The following is an 18724-nucleotide window of genomic DNA, read 5'->3' on the forward strand; positions in this document are numbered from 1 at the left end:
GAGTGTGTGGGACAATGCTTCTCAATATTCCTAAACTCATGTTCTGTCAACCAAGATGTGGCCACACTTTACTTCTGGTGATTGCATTGCAGAGCTCACTCTACCTAGAACTTTCATTAATTACGGGATGTCACACTGTATTTGCATCATATGGAAGTGCCGACTCTTTGCCCTTGTTCCTCCTTAGCTTAAATCATGGATGTGTCAATTCCTTGCTCTGAAAATTGCTAACTGGAGGAAAAACTTTGCTCTGCTTTGAAAAAGCACACATCTTTTACTGATTTCAGGGAAACACCAACGATGAGGGAGAATCATTGATCAGCTGCCTCTTCTGGATGACCCTCACTGGGCATCGAGCCCGCAAATCTGGGCGATTGCCCTGACCAGGAATCAAACTGTGACCTCCTGGTTCACAGTTGATGCTCAACCACTCAGCCACCCCAGCTGGGTTGCTCTGCTTTTTTAGGAGGCATTTAATAGTTCATCCCCTGTTGATGAGAAAGAGGTCTCCTTTATAAGATGAATGTCAACCAATAAATGTAGATCAGGTTAGCATAATGTGAAAATGACCATTCTACAACCCCCAAAGAAATAACTGATCCAGGCAAAGATCACTAACAAATACCAAGACAATTCCATGCGATGTCTTGTTGGTATTCACTTGGTTCTAAAGCATTCCCCAAAGAACATGTGCTAACTGAAGAAAGAAAACAGATGTACCACGGAGAGAGGTGGTCACCACCTTACTGAGTGATCGACACCTAATCATGGGCCTCCCTGGCATTATGTGCCCCCTGACAAGATGCTTGATGAAGTGCTCAGAGTCACCTGGGATGTATTCTTGCCAAGATGTTGAGCCTGAACCTGAGACCTTAGTTCTAACTTCCAGGATGGAGGAAAAACAGGGCATAGAAGAAGAAGGTAAATGACACCATGAGCAAGTGATCAGATAGGTCAGAATGTGAAGCATTTTAAACGGTAATATTTGCCGAAACCAGTTTGGCTCAGTGGTAGAGCGTCGGTCTGCGGACTGAAGGGTCCAGGTTCGATTCCTGTCAGGGGCATGTACGCTGGTTGCAGGCACATCCCCAGTAGGGGGTGTGCAAGAGGCAGCTGGTCGGTGTTTCTCTCTCATTGATGTTTCTAGCTCTCTACCTCTCTCCCTTCCTCTCTGTAAAAAATCAATAAAATATATTTAAATAAATAAATAAATAAATGGTAATGTTTTATATATGTTTTATATATGTACATGCAAATATATGTATGCATATATATGTATACTATATACACACACACAGGGGGCACTGCTCTAGATGAACATTGACACGAGAGGCATAACAACCAAATGTAATGCATAAATCTTGATAGGATCCTGGATATGTGTGTGTATGTGGAAAAGCAGCTATGGAAAAAGCAGCTATACACTTTTTTGGGGGGCGGCGGGGGGACAACAGAAGAAATTTAAATAGGAATTATATATTAGATGTAATTAGGGGACTGGTATTATAATTACGCAGGAAAATGCTCTTATTTTTAGGAGATGCATGCTGAATGAAGAATTTAGGGGTGAAGCATGACACTATCGGTGACTTACTTTCAAATAGTCCTGCAAAAACATACATACATATTTATATAAGATGAGGCTCTGAGAATTTGAATAGCTCAAGGTTACACAACCAGTATGTGTCAAAATGCTAAATATTTAGAAGTGAAATGTCATGATGTCTACAACCTAGTTTCAAATGGTACAACATCTGTATCTTTATAAGAAGGCAAATAAGATGAGCTGTGAACTAGGTTTTAACTCTAAGTGGTGCATATACTAGTAGGAATGACCATGGTACTATTATTTTAAATTTTTTTATATGTGTGAGAACTTTTTCCTAATATATTTTAATATTTTATTGATTTTTTTAGTGAGAGGAAGGGATAGGGATAGAGAGTTAGAAACATTGATCAGCTGCCTCCTGCACACTCCCTAGTGGGGATGTACCCGCAACCAAGGTACATGCCCTTGACAGGAATTGAACCTGGGACCCTTCAGCCCACAGGCTGACGCTTTATCCATTGAGCAAAACAGGTCGGGGCATGTGTGAGAACTTTTTAAGTTAACATTAAAATGAAGGGCCAAAACGAAACAAGGGTGCAAGGTGGGGTTACCATCAAATCTGAACTGAGAAACTTTAGGCTGCTCAAAGGTGTCTATGACTTTGGGCCCAAAGTTTTGCACTTTTCCACCGACTTCACTGCCTCGGTCGGAAGCCCTAAGGGACCCTGGAGCTCCCACCTCCTAAACTGAGCTGGGCCTTCTCGCATTGTGGCTTCACAGATCCACCTGAACAGAAACTTCAGGAGTCCTGCGGGTTCTTAAAATCCCAACAACTTTAAAATAGTAGGTGATAAATCAAAGTAACTCATAGGTAGGTCATTTCCAAACTGCTTTTAAAAACGAAAATACTTACAAATGTAGAGTTGTCTAAAGGATATAGAGCTTCAGTTTTACAAGAGGAAAACAGTTCCATGAATGGATTATACAACAATGTGAATGAACTTAACACTGTTAAACTGAACCCTTAAAAATGGATAGGATGTCTCCTAGGACAAGGGAGACAAAGGAAAAAAATAAACAAGTGGGGCTACATCGGATTAAAAAGCTTCTGCACAGCAAAAGAAACCATCAACAAAACGCAAAGGGACCCCGCTGTATGGGAGAACACATCTGCCAATGATACATCTGAAAAGGGGTTAATTTGCAAAGTATACGAAGAACACATGCAACTAACACCAGGAAGACAAAGAATCCAGTTTAAAATTGGGCAAAGGATCTAAATAGGCACTTCTCCAAAGAGGAGATGCAGACAATTAAAAAAAAAAAAAAAATACACACATGAAAAAAAAAGTTCAATGTCACTAATCACCAGAAATATGCAATTAAAGCAATAATGAGGTATCACTTCACACCTGCCAGAATGGCTACCATCAATAAAATCAACAAACAACAAGGGCTAGCAAGGAAAAGTTTTGCACGAAGAGGGAATACCCAGCACACTGCTGGTGGGAATGCAGACTGGGGCAGCCTCTGGAAAACAGTACGGAGCTTCTCAAAAAATTAACAATGGCACTGCCGATGGACGTAGCAATCCCACTTCTGGGAATATATCCTAAGAATCCCTATGTTCACAACAACGCTATTTACAGTAACTAAGTTCTGGACATAGCGCAAGTGCCCATCCGTAGATTAGTAGATGAAAAAGATGTGGTACATTTACGCAATGGAACGCTATGTTAAAAAAAAAAAAAAAAAAAAAAAAAAAAAAAAAAAAGGAGCTCTCCCCTTTGGGATAGCATTTATGGATCTGGAAATTATTATGCTAAGTGAAATAATCCAGTTAGAGAAAGACAAATATCACATGATCTCACCACCTATGTGTGTAATCTAACGAAGAAAATAAACGAATGAACTAAAAACAGGTCCAGAGGCGTGGATGCGTGGAACAGAATGACAGATCTCAGAGGGGAGGTGGGCGGAGAGGATGGGGACGGGGGGAGAGGGGATTAACTAAAGAACATCTACGCATTCAGGCATAACCCATGGACACAGACAACAGTGTGGGGAAGGCCTGGGGTGGTGTGGGGGTTGGGTGATGACGGGGAAACTCTGTAATACTGGCAATTAAAAAAATGTCACTTGTATTTTACCACAATTTAAAAAGACAGGTATATGGGGACATAGACCTGAAAAAACTGGATGCCTAGCCAAAGTGTACCACTCTATTGGATGAAAAATAACTCAGGAAAGAAAAAGGGAAGATGTGGTCCCTCACGCCCACCTCTATAAGATTTATAACACAGTTGTGAAAATAAGACACCAGGTAAACAGGGTACGCTTTAGGGGCCAGCGTGCATGGTGGGTACTCCCAGCAGGAAGAGGTCCAGAGGCGGCCCCGGGTGTGCAGCCTGAGGGGGTGGGGAGGGGATCCTCAGAGAGTGAAGGAGGCCTGCGCCTTGCAGAAGGAGAAGCGTTCACTTGAGAGGAAGGCCCGAGAAGCAGAGGTCCCCAGAGAGTCTGCAGAGACCCGGACGGAACAGGGCGAGTCCAAAGGGCCATGCCGGACAAATCACCGGTGTGGGTTTGGAAGGACGGAGGCACTGAATGAAATGTGCTGGATGGGGAGGTGGGAAAAGGTTTGCACGTAAGGAGCAACCTGATAAAATATGACTTTTCTGGAGATGAATCCTGAAGTGGTGTGAGGGGAAGATGGAACCCCAGCATGGCCACTTCCCCCAGCGGCAGGGGAGGTGCTTTCTGTGTCTTTCTCAGCCATTCGAGTCAAGAATCTTCTCTCTGTCACTGCCCCTCAGAGCCAGTGACAAGGAGGGCATCGCTGGGGCAGAAGAAAGGATAGGTCTTTCACACCAAGTAGGCAGCGATTGCAAAAATCTAGGCCTGGCTGGCGTGGCTCAGTGCCTAAGCATCAAACTAAGGACCAGGATGTCAAAAGTTCGATTCCAGGTCAGGGCACATGCCCAGGTGGTAGGCTCGAACCCCAGTTTGGGGACGTGCAGGAGGGAGCCAATCAATGATCCCCTCCCATCACTGATATTTCTCTCTCTCCCTTCCTCCCTTTCTCTTTGAAATCAAGATATATATATATATATATATATATATATTATCTAGGTAGGCTATGAGGCTAAATATATTTTTAAAAAATCTAGGTAGGCTTTAAATATATTTTAAAATAGCCGAAACTGGTTTGGCTCAATGGATAGAGCTTCGGCTTGCAGACCGAAAGGTCCAGGGTATGTACCTTGGTTGAGGGGACATCCCCAATAGGAGGTGTGCAAGAGGAAGCTGATTGATGAATCTCTCTCATCAATGTTTCTAACTCTCTATCCCTCTCTCTTCCTCGCTGTAAAAAAAAATCAATAAAATATATTTTAAAAAATAAAATAAAAATAAATATGTTTAAAAATATATTTTTAAAAAATCTAGGTGGGCTATGGGATGGGGGCTGAGGGGTCCTAAGAAATGGAGAGGTGCTGGAAACTGCTCTTAAGACAGAGGGGCAGAGGAGGGCCTTCCTAAAGAGACTGGATAAGGGAGGAATCAAAGAAGGCTTTGCACTTGCACTTGGCCTAGCAGGGTCTGGGGGAGTCGTAAGGACACACACGAGGGGCTGCCAAGATGCAATACCCCAGAGGCTGAGCCGAGCACTCGGTGCAGGAGCCGTCAGGTCTGGCGGCAGGCATGTGGAATCACACACAGGACTGAACCGTCTCAGGTGAGAGCAGGAGCGGGGCTGAGCTAACAGGGCAAACGGGAGGGAGGAGGAGGAAGAGGGAGCTGGAGGAGCTGGCAGAAGAGGCCTAAAACTGTGTGCCACCCAAACTTTGGTAAAGAAAATACGGTTTCCCAAAAGCGCTAGGGCAGTCTACTATTTCAGGAAAACCTCAGAAAGTACACTGGGAAAGCAAACAGCCTCTTAATCTGTCTGAGGCTGGATTGTTACATGTTGGGTTTGCATAAAACAGGGCAGATCTCTCTATTTTCAATCGTCTTCGGCTCGTCAGCGTTTGGCCTGAGCCTCGGAAAGTGGCAGGGCTCGGGGTCTTGCCCTGTCGCTGCGAAAGATGGCGAAGAAGGGGCCGGAAGCCTGGAGCATGGGGACTGGCCCAAAGGGCTGGCATTGGTGGGTGGCCACATGGGGCCAACCTCACCAAAATGTGAGCAGTTTCGCTTTCCCGGTATTTTCCTTTCTGTCTGCCCGTCTGAGCCAATTATCACCTGGAAGAGGTGCCCCAGCCCACAGCCCGTGGCCCTCACTCACTAGAAGGATCAACTTACCAGCAAGCACACTAAGGGGTCTGGGCCTGTCAAAGAAACCTCATACTGACGAGGCAGTAGGAAAGGGGATAGGGTTGAAGAGGAAACACATGTCAAGGGCTCCCCTGGTCTCTGAAATATATATATATATATATATATATATATATATATATATATATATAGAGAGAGAGAGAGAGAGAGAGAGAGAGAGAGAGAGAGAGAGAGAGAGAAACTCCAGCTCCTCCAGAGCAGGCAGATCATGGAATAGGAAATTCTAAAAGCATAGGTTAATGGAGAGAAGATTAAATCCTACATCCTGAACTCAACATGACCACATCCCCCATCGGCTCGGGGGAGATGCGTGTCTTTCTCAGCCTCTGAATCAAAGACTCTTCCCTGTCCCTTCCCCTCAGAGCCCGTGGCAAGTAGGGCATCCATCGCTGGGGCTGAAGAAGGGAAAGGTCTTTCACACCCACTTAGCAGGTGCACGGGGCCCATCCAAAGGACCCAGCTATGCTGCTGCGGGTATTGGCAAGCCCTCCCCATTCCGTGTCATCCTAAGGAGCACACCCTTTATGAAAACACTAACGATCCCAACGCCAAGAGGGAAGCTGAAAAGCGGCCTAGAAGATGCTCAAAAGGGAAAAGGAGAGAAATCATCGCTGTAGATAGATGCCCCTGGAGTTGCTTGGCAACCGTCCTTGCGAACACCTCCTCCCAAAAAGGAACAGTTGGAGCCGGCTCTGAGATTTCCCTGAGGCCAGGACGCTGGCCCAAGCCTGGAGCCCTGGGATGAGAAAGCATTTCACGGAGGGGGAGGCCACAGGCTTAGACACGGGAGGGGAAGAAACTGGAACCATTTTGCGTAAGGAACATGCTCTTCTAAGTAGGGCTGGTCCTTGGCTGAAGCAAGCAAGGAGTACCCGGGGTACCACATTTAAGGAGGTTCTCATGCAGCCATAGGAGCCTGTGTGTGCTTGTCCTTAAATATGTGTCACCTGCCTCACCTCCGTCCCCACCCTGCTCCTAAGATGACATCACGAGGACAGCCTCTGGATCAGCCCGCCTCTGGGTTCAAATCTCAGGTCTATCTAACGACATCCCAGCTCTATCACCGTAGGTGCCCGCCTTCACCTCCTGGAGCCTCAGTTTCCTTGTCTCTAAAATGTGGCTGATAATAGGAATGGCCTCATAGGATTACATGAGAAAAATGCACATTTAGCTCTGTGTTTAGAAACGAGGCGCTGCCCAGGAAATGGCAGCTAGGATATTTTTTATTTTTATTTTTAAAAATCATACAAGCAGTTCCCCAGAACCCCTTAGACTGGGCCTATGGGATCCAAATCCCTGTGTCTCTGCTTTAAAACAAAACAACAAAACAAAACGCGTCACAAAGGCAGACAGGCTGGAGAGTCACTACGGAATCCAGTGGACAGTGGTTCTCAAAGCCCAGTGACCTCAGAGCCACGGGGGACGGGGGGGGGGGGCTGTTTAGAAGTCCTGTTCCTGTGCTCCAACCCCAGTCCGGATTCCGCGTGGCTGCAGCCTCAGGGCTAAGTACCAGGCGATTGCAATGCAGGGTCGCCTCCATGCCCACACTTCGGAGAAACGAAACTGATTCACTCTGGCTAACAGCACTGGGGCCTGGGTCCTACTACTCCTTTTGTTTTTACTCCTGGAATCCTGAAAGGACCAGGGACAAAACGGTGACGAAAAGACGCTTAGTCAAACGCAGGCACACTCCTGGGGCAGGAACGGTGTCCGCCGTCTCCTTGGGCAAGGAAGGGGAACCCAGTGCCGGGCAAAAGTGAGCATCATCGTGACAAAAGCCCACGTGACTGAGTACCCTCTCGATGCCAGGCAGTACCCCGTTTATTTTTCTCAACAACCCCGAGTGCTACTGTTTTCACTATTCTAACGTGAGGAAACCGAGGCCCAGAAAAGTTGTCTTTTCTTCCTTCTTACTACACAGGCAGTAAATGGCTGAGTCAAGATTTAAATCACATGTGTCAAACACAAGGCCCGCGGGCCAAATCCGTCCCGCCAGGCCTTGCAATGTGGCCCGCACCGTGCTGTCATCACTGCACTCCGCTGAGTTTCCATCACAATGACAGTTTATGACTGTTCAGTAAACCATTCGGCCCGCGATTTAGGCTGGATTTTAGATTTTGGCCCCTTCTCTGATTGAGTTCGACACCCCTAATTTAAATGATGCTCCAGGAAACTCCCAAGCCTGCAATGCCAATGCACTTTGTGGTAAAATACATATAAAATGCACCCTTTCCACCAGGTGTATACTTCATCCATCTCCAGAACTTTATCATCTTCCCCAACTAGAACTTTGTACCGATCGAACAACAATTCTCCACTTCCCCCTCCCCCAGAGCTTGACAACTATCATTTGACTCTCTGTCTCTATGGATTTTATTATTCTAGGAACCTCATGGGATCATACAGTATCTGCCCTTTTGTAGTCCAGCACGCTCCTAAAAAGAGGCAGGCGCCACCTTGGTCTGATAGGACCAAACTAGGAATGGGTCTCAACCATGTTCCATACCCTGGTGAGTGTCCTCAGTTTGGGTGTCTTGCCTCCCCAACGTGGCCCCACCCCAAGGCTCCATGACCCACTGGTAAATTGTGGGTACTGTGTGAGGGCCCCACAGCAAGCCCGGCCCCTGTCAGCCCCCAGCTGAAGGTGTCCTTGCTCTACTAATGCTCCGAGAACCACAATTAGCTTCCCAGAGCGGGTACACGGGTTCAAAGAACCCATCCCCGAGTCCCTTTTACTAGTATCTTCCCCATGATGGTGGCCTAGTGTCGCTCTGTCCTGCCCTAGAGAGCATTTATTTGGTTTCTTTTTCTTTTCTTTTTTTTTCTTTAAGCACCTGTCCCCTAAAATGGGCAAGCGGAGTTGTGTTATGAAACCTCAGGTATAAGGAACAAAAGCTTTCTCCACAGCAGAACTCCAGCTCTACCAGGGGACCTGGGGGAACCACGTGTAGCCCCTGAATGGCGAGCATCCTCAGCCTCCGCCCTCATGCAGGAAGGGCTTCCCGGGCTCTCCTCATTAGCTGAAGAGCCTCAGGGTGCACATCCAGGTCCCTGTGGCGCCACCGCAGAGGAGCAGGGGAGAGCCAGCCCCAGAGCCTTCGCCGGGAGCCCACCAGAGGCGGGACAATCGCACCGAGAGCTTTAGGAGAGAGACATGGGAGTCCCTGTCTCTTATCCACGTACATATTCCCGTGGGATGGTGGTGGGGAAAGTTAGCTTTTTGATATTCAGCTTCTGCAACTCCAACAAAGGCCAACCTTTTGGCCAACGCTCTCCCTCGCCATCATAGCTCCATTTGGTCACTGCGGTCACCATCAGACTCTAGAGGCCCGCCCCACCGACACCCCCATGGGTCCCCTGCAGCAAGGCCCAGTGTGGACTCCCTCGAAGCACCCTGCACCCTGGAGGCTCCCCGCGGGGCTCTCTTTTGCCGTAGGCCCGGGGGAGACCTGCCGGTGTGGTGCTGCGTGGCCTCAGGTAGGGGCAGTGGCCAGGGTGTGGCTGCTCCTCTTCCCCTCCAAACGCTGTCTGTCTGTCTCTGTGGTCTGGGGTGGGGTGCTTCTCCCCCTTAGTCTGGGCTTTTCTCAGTGGTTTCCTGTCCGCAAACGGTTGTTAGCTGTTCTTCTCGTGAGGAAGAAGCAGCGCCAGGAATGACCTACATCACCATCCTGGTGACATTCCCCTTACTGCAGCCACGGAAGGACCGCAGTTTCCGGGGTGACACTGGGCCACCTGGGAACGTGGCGTCCTCGGGCCAAAGGGATCTGACCAGACAGGGTCTCCGTGTGTCTGCTGATAACGTGTATGTCTACATCGGAAGGATGCCACTCTTGAGTCAAAGCACCACGACCAAAAGGTTAGCCCGAAAGATACAGACACAACGTGCATAGGGTACCACACAGGACCCGAGTCCGCCTCCCGTTCCTAAGTAAACTCAGAAACAGAGACGGCACAGCTCTGTGAACCCCGGCCCTGCCTGGGCACAGCCGTGCAGGCCTAAGACATGGGCCGCGGACCACGTGGCTCAGGCCTCTGCTGCCCTTCCTATCTTCCAATCCATCACACAGGAACCCCGAAACCAGCCGCTCGGCTCTGCCTTGTGTACCCCCAGTCCAGACAAGTCCCATAGGTGCTCACGCGGCACAGAATGCCAGTAGTATTTCCAGCCTGACTTTAAACTGAAATCCTCAATGATTCACCATGTGGCACTAGTGACATCAGGGAGCGTTATCAGAACTGGTGCCGTGGGGTCTCCTCCAGGCACGGTGAGGGAGGGGGGCCACCCAGAATTGGAGGCTGGAGCTCACCCCCGTCCCCAGTTTCTGCAGAACAGAGCTGAGGGGCTGGAGGAGTCACCTGCAAACCTCTGGAGGACAGTTCTTGGAGGGACGGAGTCTCTCTCTCTCTTTAGATCCTCCCAAATGCGGCCCCGCGCCAGGGGACAGTCGCAGAGTGGCTTATGTCTGTCTGCTGAGCATTCAATAGGGCCAGCCCGCCGGGATGTAAGCCTAAGACATAGATAGTTGCAGAATATCCCCATGAATATCTTCGTGTGTTTTTATTGTGTCCTTGCCTTTCCAGCCTCACCTTCCCCAGTGATTCTCTATCGGGGTCCCTTTGCTCCTGAGGGGGTCTTAGCAGTGTCTGGACACAGGTTTGGTTCTTTCATATTGGGGGAGGGGGAGGGAGGGGCCTCTGGAATCCATTGGTACAGACGGGAGATGCTGCTGAACATCTTACCAGGCACAGGACAGTCCCCCGCCACAAAGAAGCAGAGCCACGCCGGGCATGTTCATACTGCTCTCTGCTTTGCTATCTCCTCTCTAAGCGACACAGACTCTAGTTTCTAGAACATTCTATATTCTCTCACACGTTGGGCCTTCACACGTTTCCTTTAATTCCCACCTGCCCAGCCCCGCATACAGAAAACTTCCATTCATCCTGCAGGTTTTAGTGTAAATAAAATTTCCTCAGCAAGGCCTTCACTGAGCCCCTACCCTAAATTAGGTCCTCCCACCACGTCTTCTAATACCACTCCATTTCCCTTTCAGAGTACTTTCTAGACGCCAGGACTTTTGTTTTTTCTTATTTAATCTTCACCTGAAGAGTGAGGATATCCCACTCCCCCCCCCCCCCCCCCCCCCACACACACTGTTTTTAGAAAGAGTGGAAGCAAAGGGTTGTGGGGGGGAGGAGAAAAAGAGAGAGAGAGAGAGAGAGAGAGAGAGAGAGAGAGAGAGAGAGAGAGAGAGAGAGAGAGAGAGAGAGAGAGAGAAAGATAGAGAGAGAATGAGAATCGATGGGAGAGACACATGGATTGGTTGTCTCCTGCTCATGCCTTGACCGGGGCTGGGGTTTGAACCTGCAACAAAGGTGCATGCCTTTGCCTGGGAATTGAACCCGTGACCCTTCTGTCCAAGGGCCGAAGCTCTAACCACTGAGAAAAACAGGCCAGGGCGACGCCAGGACTTTCCAACACCTGCCTTTGCAGCCAGGACTGCGCTGTTTGTTGTGCCCGGGCCTCGCCCAGTGCTGACACACAGCGAGACACTGCCTCAACGCACGACAGAGGCCAAGAAAGCAGGAGCGGGTATTAAAACCCAAGCAAGACACCCAGAGGCCTCCACGACCGTTCCACTACGCCAAAAAGAGAATGGGGCAGTGCCTTATGAATTGATATGGACCACTACCCTTTAGTGTAGAATGAGGTGGTCTGATGAGAACCCAACGCATCACAGCCAGTGTCCCAGGGTGTGGCCAACCTGCCTGACTTCCTGTTTTGGAAGGGGCCAGAGCCACATTTTCTCCACCCAAGAACGCCTGCACATGGAAATCCCTGTATGCAAAGAGCTACTCATTTAAAGCTCGATATTTTCAAAACTAGGCGGTTTTGGAGAAAACCCTTTCTCCGCTTTTCTGTCTCGGCCATGGCGCTGCCCCTTCTCCATCAGCTGGATGCAACCATAAAGCTTCTTCGTTCTCCAAGCCCTTACTTCTCCATTCTACCTTCCCTCCCCACCAACTCTCCAGGCCACGCCACCTCTCCATCCTTCCCTCCCGAATACGGGGCGGGAGAAGAGAGATGATAATGAGACGTCCAAGTGAACAAATGTTGTGGCTTGTTAGCAGAAAGGGAGGAAGGTAGGCTTAATGGGGAAGGAAGTTGAAATTAATGGTGACAGGAGGTTTATCTGTGTAATCTGTGGACGTGGTGTCTTCCCATCTTCTATTAGCATAGATAACGGCATGGCCTGTATAACGACAGAGGGAAGCCCTCACAGTGTCCCATAAATCTCCACCACTTGTCGCTGGCTTCCCCCGGCTTGGATTCTAAGAGCGCTTCATTCTTCTACTCAGTTGCCATCTTTTCCTCCAATTTGCTCCCACCAAGCCATAACGGCAAGACTCCTAAACCCGAGCTGCATGTGCTCCCAAATTCCCGGCTTCATCCTGTGTTCCAGCCCAATTCCACCAGCATCTCAGGAGGAAAGCAAACTCTTCTAGTCACAGCAAGATCTTTCTGGCTCCAGAACAGTTTTCAAAATTGGAAGCATTCCACAAGTTTACCTACATCAAATCAAAACATCTGGGAACATTAAAACACAGACAAATGCCTGTAGTAACTAGTATAGATTTCAAAAAAGACCCAAACAAAAATCTATGAAGGATTTTCTTCTCTCGGGGATCAGACAAAACAATTCATTGATCACTTAAAAAATTATTTTAGACCTCCCGGACCAAGAAAGATTTTGTAAACCTCTCACAGCCACAGGCCCACAACTGCCTAAGTATTTTCTCTAGCTCTTGACAAAACTTACCAGTGACTACATAGTAACTGCACTCCTCTAAAACCCATTTTTAAAAAATCATTACCTTTATAAAATTATAACATGATTAACTCTAACAATGAAATTTCTGATATAGTTTATCTTTTTCACTCATCACTGATTAAAAATCCCAATTAATTATAATAATAAAGGTTCCTAGAACGAGCTTCATTAGTAAATGAAGATGACAATCATAATAACATAAAAAAAAGAATGAAGGCAAAATCCATTAAGTGTTACCATGTATTAAGACCTTCTGCATTATCTCAGTTAATCCTCACAACAACCCTGCTATTATCTGTTTTATATAATCCAGGACACTTATGAGCCATATACAACCTGCTCCTTACTCATAAATTGACATTCTTAAAAAATAAATAAATAAATAAATAAATAAATAAATAAATAAATAAAAATCCCTGGCTGGGTGGCTCATTGGTTGGAGCAATATCATATATATATAAAATTGATTTTTTACAGAGAGGAAGAGAGAGGGATAGAGAGATAGAAACATTGATGAGAGGGATTCATCAATCAGCTGCCTCCTGTACACCCCCGACTGGGGATGTGCCTGCAACCAAGGTACATGCCCCTGACCGGAATCGAACCCGGGACCTTTCAGTCCACAGGCTGACACTCTATCCACTGAGTCAAACCGGTTTTGGCTAGAGCAACATCTTGTACACTAAAAGGTTGTGGGTTCGATTCCAGGTCAGGGACATACCTAAGTTGCAGGTTCAGCCCCTGGTTGGGACACGTGTGGGAGGCAACCCATCAGTGTTTCTCTCACATTGATGGTTCTCTTTCTATCTCTCTTCCTCTTTCTCTACAATCAGTAAATATATCCTCAAGTGAGGATTCAAAAAAGAGTACAGGGAAGGCAATTAGAATAGGGGAACATCTTTCTAAATCATGGAGCTTTTTCCCAATTAGCTTGAAAAAGAACAGTCTTCAGATAAACCCACAAAGCTAGAGAGAAAATTATTATAAAAGGTTAGTTAGATGAATGGCCTTCCTTGAATTCTCAGTTATAAGTGCATTTCATATCTTAGATTAGGCTAGCAAGGTTTCTGGGGCCCTCTCTTCTCAGGACATTTAAGTGCCTACCTGAGCCAAGCTGACCTAGGTCAGTTCACTCTCCAGGGAGGGGACCACATCATCCCGGGTTCTGGACTCAAACCTTCAATCATCCCAAAGGCCTAAAGGTCACATACCATTCACAAACTGTTTGCAGCAGAATGTGCTTGTGCATGAAATGCAGTGATTTTTGCCACCAAGAGATTACAAAATGAGAAAATAAACCCAGTATGTAGTAGTTTAAGATGTTTTTAATGGGAGGCCTTGATTTTTTTTTTTTTTAAGTTTTTTTCTTCTTCCGAAGACAGCCTGTCTGGTATGACTATATCTGAAGTGTAGGCACACTCCGCAGAGAAACTTAAGTTCAGAGGTCTCAGAGGGACCTGAGAGGATGTTTAACCCCACTTCCTTACTTTACACGTGAGAGGAGAGGCCCAGAGAAGGGAAGTGATGTTCCCAAGGTCACATGGGGGACCCTCGGAAGCTGACTTAATCCCTGTCTCCGGCTCCTTTCCCCACGCCAGGCTGCCCTCCATATAACCCGGTCTGACCACATCCAAACTTGGAATCAGCAACACCTCCTGAACCCAGGTGACGGTTTGACAAGGTTCAAAAGTATTTTCCAAATTCATATTGACTGTCATTTTAGTTAACTTTGGATGAAACAATAACATGGGTGTAGAGACTTTGTTACAGAGATTTCAAAGCCTTCAGCTAACACTTTCCACTGAGATAGCTAACAGAAGCGCCAAAGGGATGCGGGATGGAGAAGGAACTATGTTACAATAACCAGGTTACTTTGGAAGTCTGCAAGTCCTTCCCTCCATGAACTTAATCTACAAAAAATATCATATCACAACAATGTGCGCAGCAGCATTAGTGACTAGAGTGAAAAGATGGAAACAAGCCAAATCTTCATCAAAAGATAGACGGCTAAACAATATACGGTATATACACACAATGGAACATTACTCAAGCCATAAAAAGGAATGAAATTCTGACACATGCTGCAACATGAATGAACCATGAAAACATTAAAGGGACCAAATATTGCATGATATATACATGTGCATATGTAATTATACATGGGATTTAGAATAGGCAACTTCATGGAGACAGAAAATAGAATAGAAATTACCAGGGCTGAGGGTGAGAGGGGAATGGGGAGTTACTGTATAATGAGTTTAGGATTTCTGGTTGGGATGATAAAAAAAAAAAGTTTGGGGAATGAATTGCAGTAATTATTGTACAACATTGTGAGTGTACTTAGTATCACTGAATTGTATACTTTAAAATGGTTAAAACTGTAAACTTTATATTTATTTTTATCGCAATAATAATCATATCAAGACCTGGATTATAACCTTTTAATTCTCAATTGCTATTTACTCATTGCTATTAAACCCCAACTTTCTTCTCAAGACCTGCATACTATGGCCATCTATGTATGCTTGCACACATAAACAGAATCACACCTACGTCACTTTGTGTCCTGCAGAGACCCATCCTGAGACCACCGACATGGTGACTCCAACAACAAAGCCCACGGCAAGACCAATGCAACCAGTGTTTCTGGAGATCCTGGTGATCAAACAACCCGACAGAGTCCCAGCTCAACGCTTAAATTCCTCACAATCGCGGTGTGTGTGTGTGTGTGTTTAATTTATGTGTACTCTATCTGTAAAGAAAACTGTGCCTATACCAGGAAGACCTTTAGGAATAGCGAAGCCACGTCTGCTCCACCAGGCCCATGAACAAAGAGATTTCAGGCCCATACATGGCTATTGGGTGAACTCAGCAATTGCATGTTATACTGAACAGCGGTGTCCTTCGTGTAAATGCATATAATTGGGAGCTAAGTCTTTGTACCTGCACAGGACAAAGGGTATAATAAGCAGCATGTACCACTTGTGAATTCTGTGGAAAGGAGAGCCTTTCATTTTTCCTTAAAAGAACCCATTTCTCACGAGGCAAAGAGAATCTGCAGAACAAGCCTTCTGAAACAGAAGCAGGGAGGAGGGTGCAGAATTTGAGTTTTGGGTTATAGTCATCACCGATTACCAGGCTCAAGAGATGCCCATTCTGTGCCATACCGTAACGTTTACTCAACTTTAATTGAAAGGTTCCCACAACCACATCTTCCTTCATGGAAACCTTTCCATTGCCAGGGGTCTGACAACTGAGTCCAATAGCTTTTAAAGATTTCAAGAGCTCCTGGAGAAAAACAATCTCTAGTGACACTTCCCATGGCCAACACGCATGAACATTTAGCACAAATCAGCTGCCACTTGCGAGCTGTCCACTTGACTTCATTCCCTTGCGCATCCTAAAGATATGTCAAGATCACAGTGAGATATTTAGAGGCAACGTCTTTAGAGTAAGGGTTCGTTCCCAATCAAAGTGCTTAATTAGCAGAACCACTACGCTAGAGAACTGTCCTTGAATATGCATGCGTTTTAACCTCCATGTTATTTTTTTTTCCTGAAGCACGTACTTTCTTCTTACGGGATGGCCAGGAAATGATTAGGCGCAGAAAACCGACTGTTATAGGTGTCGATCCACAAAATCAAGTGCCATCTTTCCAAGCAGGTTTTGGCTGCCTTCAAGGATGATATCCCGGTGTGTGAGGGAGACCCATTCTTTGGAATCGCATGGCCTTTTCTCCATTCATTTGGGACGAACAAAGTTCCTGTGGCCTACGGCCTAGTGACGGCTAAACTCCTTCAACACTTCCCACCAACCCCTTCTGGCCCCTCCAGCCATCCTCCCACCCCCAATGTCAGCCAACCACGTTCATAAGACACCAGTTAGTCAACCACAGTTCAAACGAACCCATCCACTTGTTCAGCAGACAGTGGCCTCTGGATTTGCTCCATGCGGACCGCTAGGCCAGCATTACATATGCCAGGCTCGCAAACATGAACAAGGACGTGATTTATTTATGACAACCACTTGTGTTTGATGCCCAGTTCCAGCAGGTTGTGGCTTCCCTTGCCTGCCTCAGTCTAGGGTGACCTATCTAGTCTCTATGTCCCATTCCAGGTACTGTATTTCCAGCCTGGGGGAAACGGCAAGCAGGCGGGGGGGGGGGGGGTGGGGGTGGGGGGAGGGGGGGCACTGGCCAGGGGGCTGCACACACAGATGCCCCTAACCCTGCTGCTGGCCACATGACAATCTGGGACCAAACCCAAAGTGGGCACGTGGAACTTGCTACAGAGGGTTGCACGTCCAATGGTTTTCCGTGGAGAGTGGAGACGTAGCCACTGGCCATGTGAGGTTCGCAAAACTGTTGTGTATTTCCCCACAAGAAAGGCTGGGATGCTTTTGAGGGGCGCCCCGCTCCTCATTTCACAGATTTTGAACACGCCCCCCCACCCCCTTCCCACCACCACCACCTTTGGCAATGATGCTGCAAATGTGAATGGCAGGTAGGCATCAGAAGGTCCAAGCATGGACTCCAACTGAAGTGCAGCAAACTTCTGCCTTCAACAGTCTCCCCTTCTTGTACCCTCCCCCCGCCCCCCAGTTGTATTTATACTTTGGAAGAAGTTAACACTAAGCAGCAGCAGCAGCAGCAGCAGCAGACACCTGGGCGTGCTCGATTTCTGACAAGCCTTAGTCACTCTGTATAACCCAGCAGAACAATTCACAATATAGTCGAAACCCTGTGAAGGCTGCTGCCACACATGCTAGCGCTGAAATGCCAGTAGCTTCCACTTACCTTCTTTATTAAGCCTCATAACCTCCCTGCTTTTTCCACCCTCTTTTCCAGCCTCTTCTAAATCTACATCTGCAGATGAAAAAAAAGAAAAGAAAGAGAACATAAGAGAAAAAAAGGGGGGAGAAAAAGCCAAAGTCAAGGGGGGCAGGGAGCGTGTGTTTTTATTTGCAAACGGACTGATGGTAAATACTGTATAGGAAAAACCTTTCCAAAATTGACAATGCGACGTTGCCTCCCAAGTCCGGATTTCCATCTACCTGGCCCAGATAGGTACCAAGAAAAAAAAAAAAAAAAAAAACTATGCAAGCAGCAACAGAGTATATAGCCTTTTCCACAGACACACACCATGGGGCTGTGAAAGCCCACCCCGCGGGCTGCCACGGGGGGCCGGGCGCAGGCAGACAGACAGACAGACAGACAGCCCTGGCAGCAGGGCCTCCCCCTCTGTGCCCTGATGGTCTGTCTCTCCGTGTGTATTTATTGGGAGAGGGAGAGGGAGAAGCATGGAGGACACCGGGGGCCACTCTCTCTCCTCTCTCTCACACACACACTTTTTTTTTTCCTCCCAGTGGCTCTAGGTGAATGGAAAGGTTAACCGGGATAATAAAAAGGAGGAGGAGGAGGCGGCGGGGTTCTTACTGTCGGAGCAGTGTAATTTGGCGGCGTCGATCCAGGAGGACCAGGGTTTGCCCAGAAACGCCTCCGGACTGGGCACTTTGCGATCCAGTGTCGCCATTGCTCTTCCTTCTTGTTGCTTTTTCCCTGTTCCTTCGGCAGCAGCGGCCGAGAGACACGGGATTCGAGAACGCTCCGACGTCATCTTCGGAACGTTCCGACATTGAGTGCTGCGAGCGCGGGAGGGGGGAGGAGGAGGGAGGGCGGCAGGGATGGGAGGAGCGGGGCGGGGAGCGGGGAGCGCGGAGGAGGAGCCGGCGCCCCGGCGCCCGCAGCCGGATGGGCTCCGCGCGGCGGGCACGGCCGCCAGGGGCAGCAGAGAGGCGCCGGCCGCCTGCCCGCCCGCCCGCCCGCCCGCCGGGAGGGGCCGCGCCGGGCCGGGGCGCCGGGGACCGAGGCTGCCGCGCGCCCGGCGGGGAGGAGATGCTGCGCCGCCGCCGCCGCCGCCGCCGCCGCCTGCAGCCCGGGAGCCTCGCGGGGCCGGGCTGGGGCGCCGGGGAGGACAGACCCCGGAGAGGCGCGGCCTGGGCCGGAGGAAGGTGGTCTTTG

General features: G+C 48.1%; 1 protein-coding gene across 4 annotated transcripts in view; it reads right to left on the bottom strand.

The window, feature by feature from the left end:
• The window catches only part of ATXN7L1 (ataxin 7 like 1), a 230513-nt gene extending 212140 nt beyond the window's left edge, over positions 1–18373 (bottom strand). For all 4 annotated transcript variants that reach the window (XM_036429685.2, XM_045578539.1, XM_036429684.2 and 1 more), the window contains exons 1-2: positions 18140–18373; positions 17501–17569 (exon numbers count right to left, since the gene is read on the bottom strand). In XM_036429685.2, the coding sequence (XP_036285578.1) occupies positions 17501–17569; positions 18140–18320 (250 nt within the window). In that variant the 5' untranslated portion in view covers positions 18321–18373. The remainder of the gene's footprint in view (positions 1–17500; positions 17570–18139) is intronic.
• Positions 18374–18724: the final 351 nt, after the last annotated feature.

Source organism: Pipistrellus kuhlii, unplaced genomic scaffold (assembly GCF_014108245.1).
Source record: "Pipistrellus kuhlii isolate mPipKuh1 unplaced genomic scaffold, mPipKuh1.p scaffold_m20_p_10, whole genome shotgun sequence".
Taxonomy (NCBI): domain Eukaryota; kingdom Metazoa; phylum Chordata; class Mammalia; order Chiroptera; family Vespertilionidae; genus Pipistrellus; species Pipistrellus kuhlii.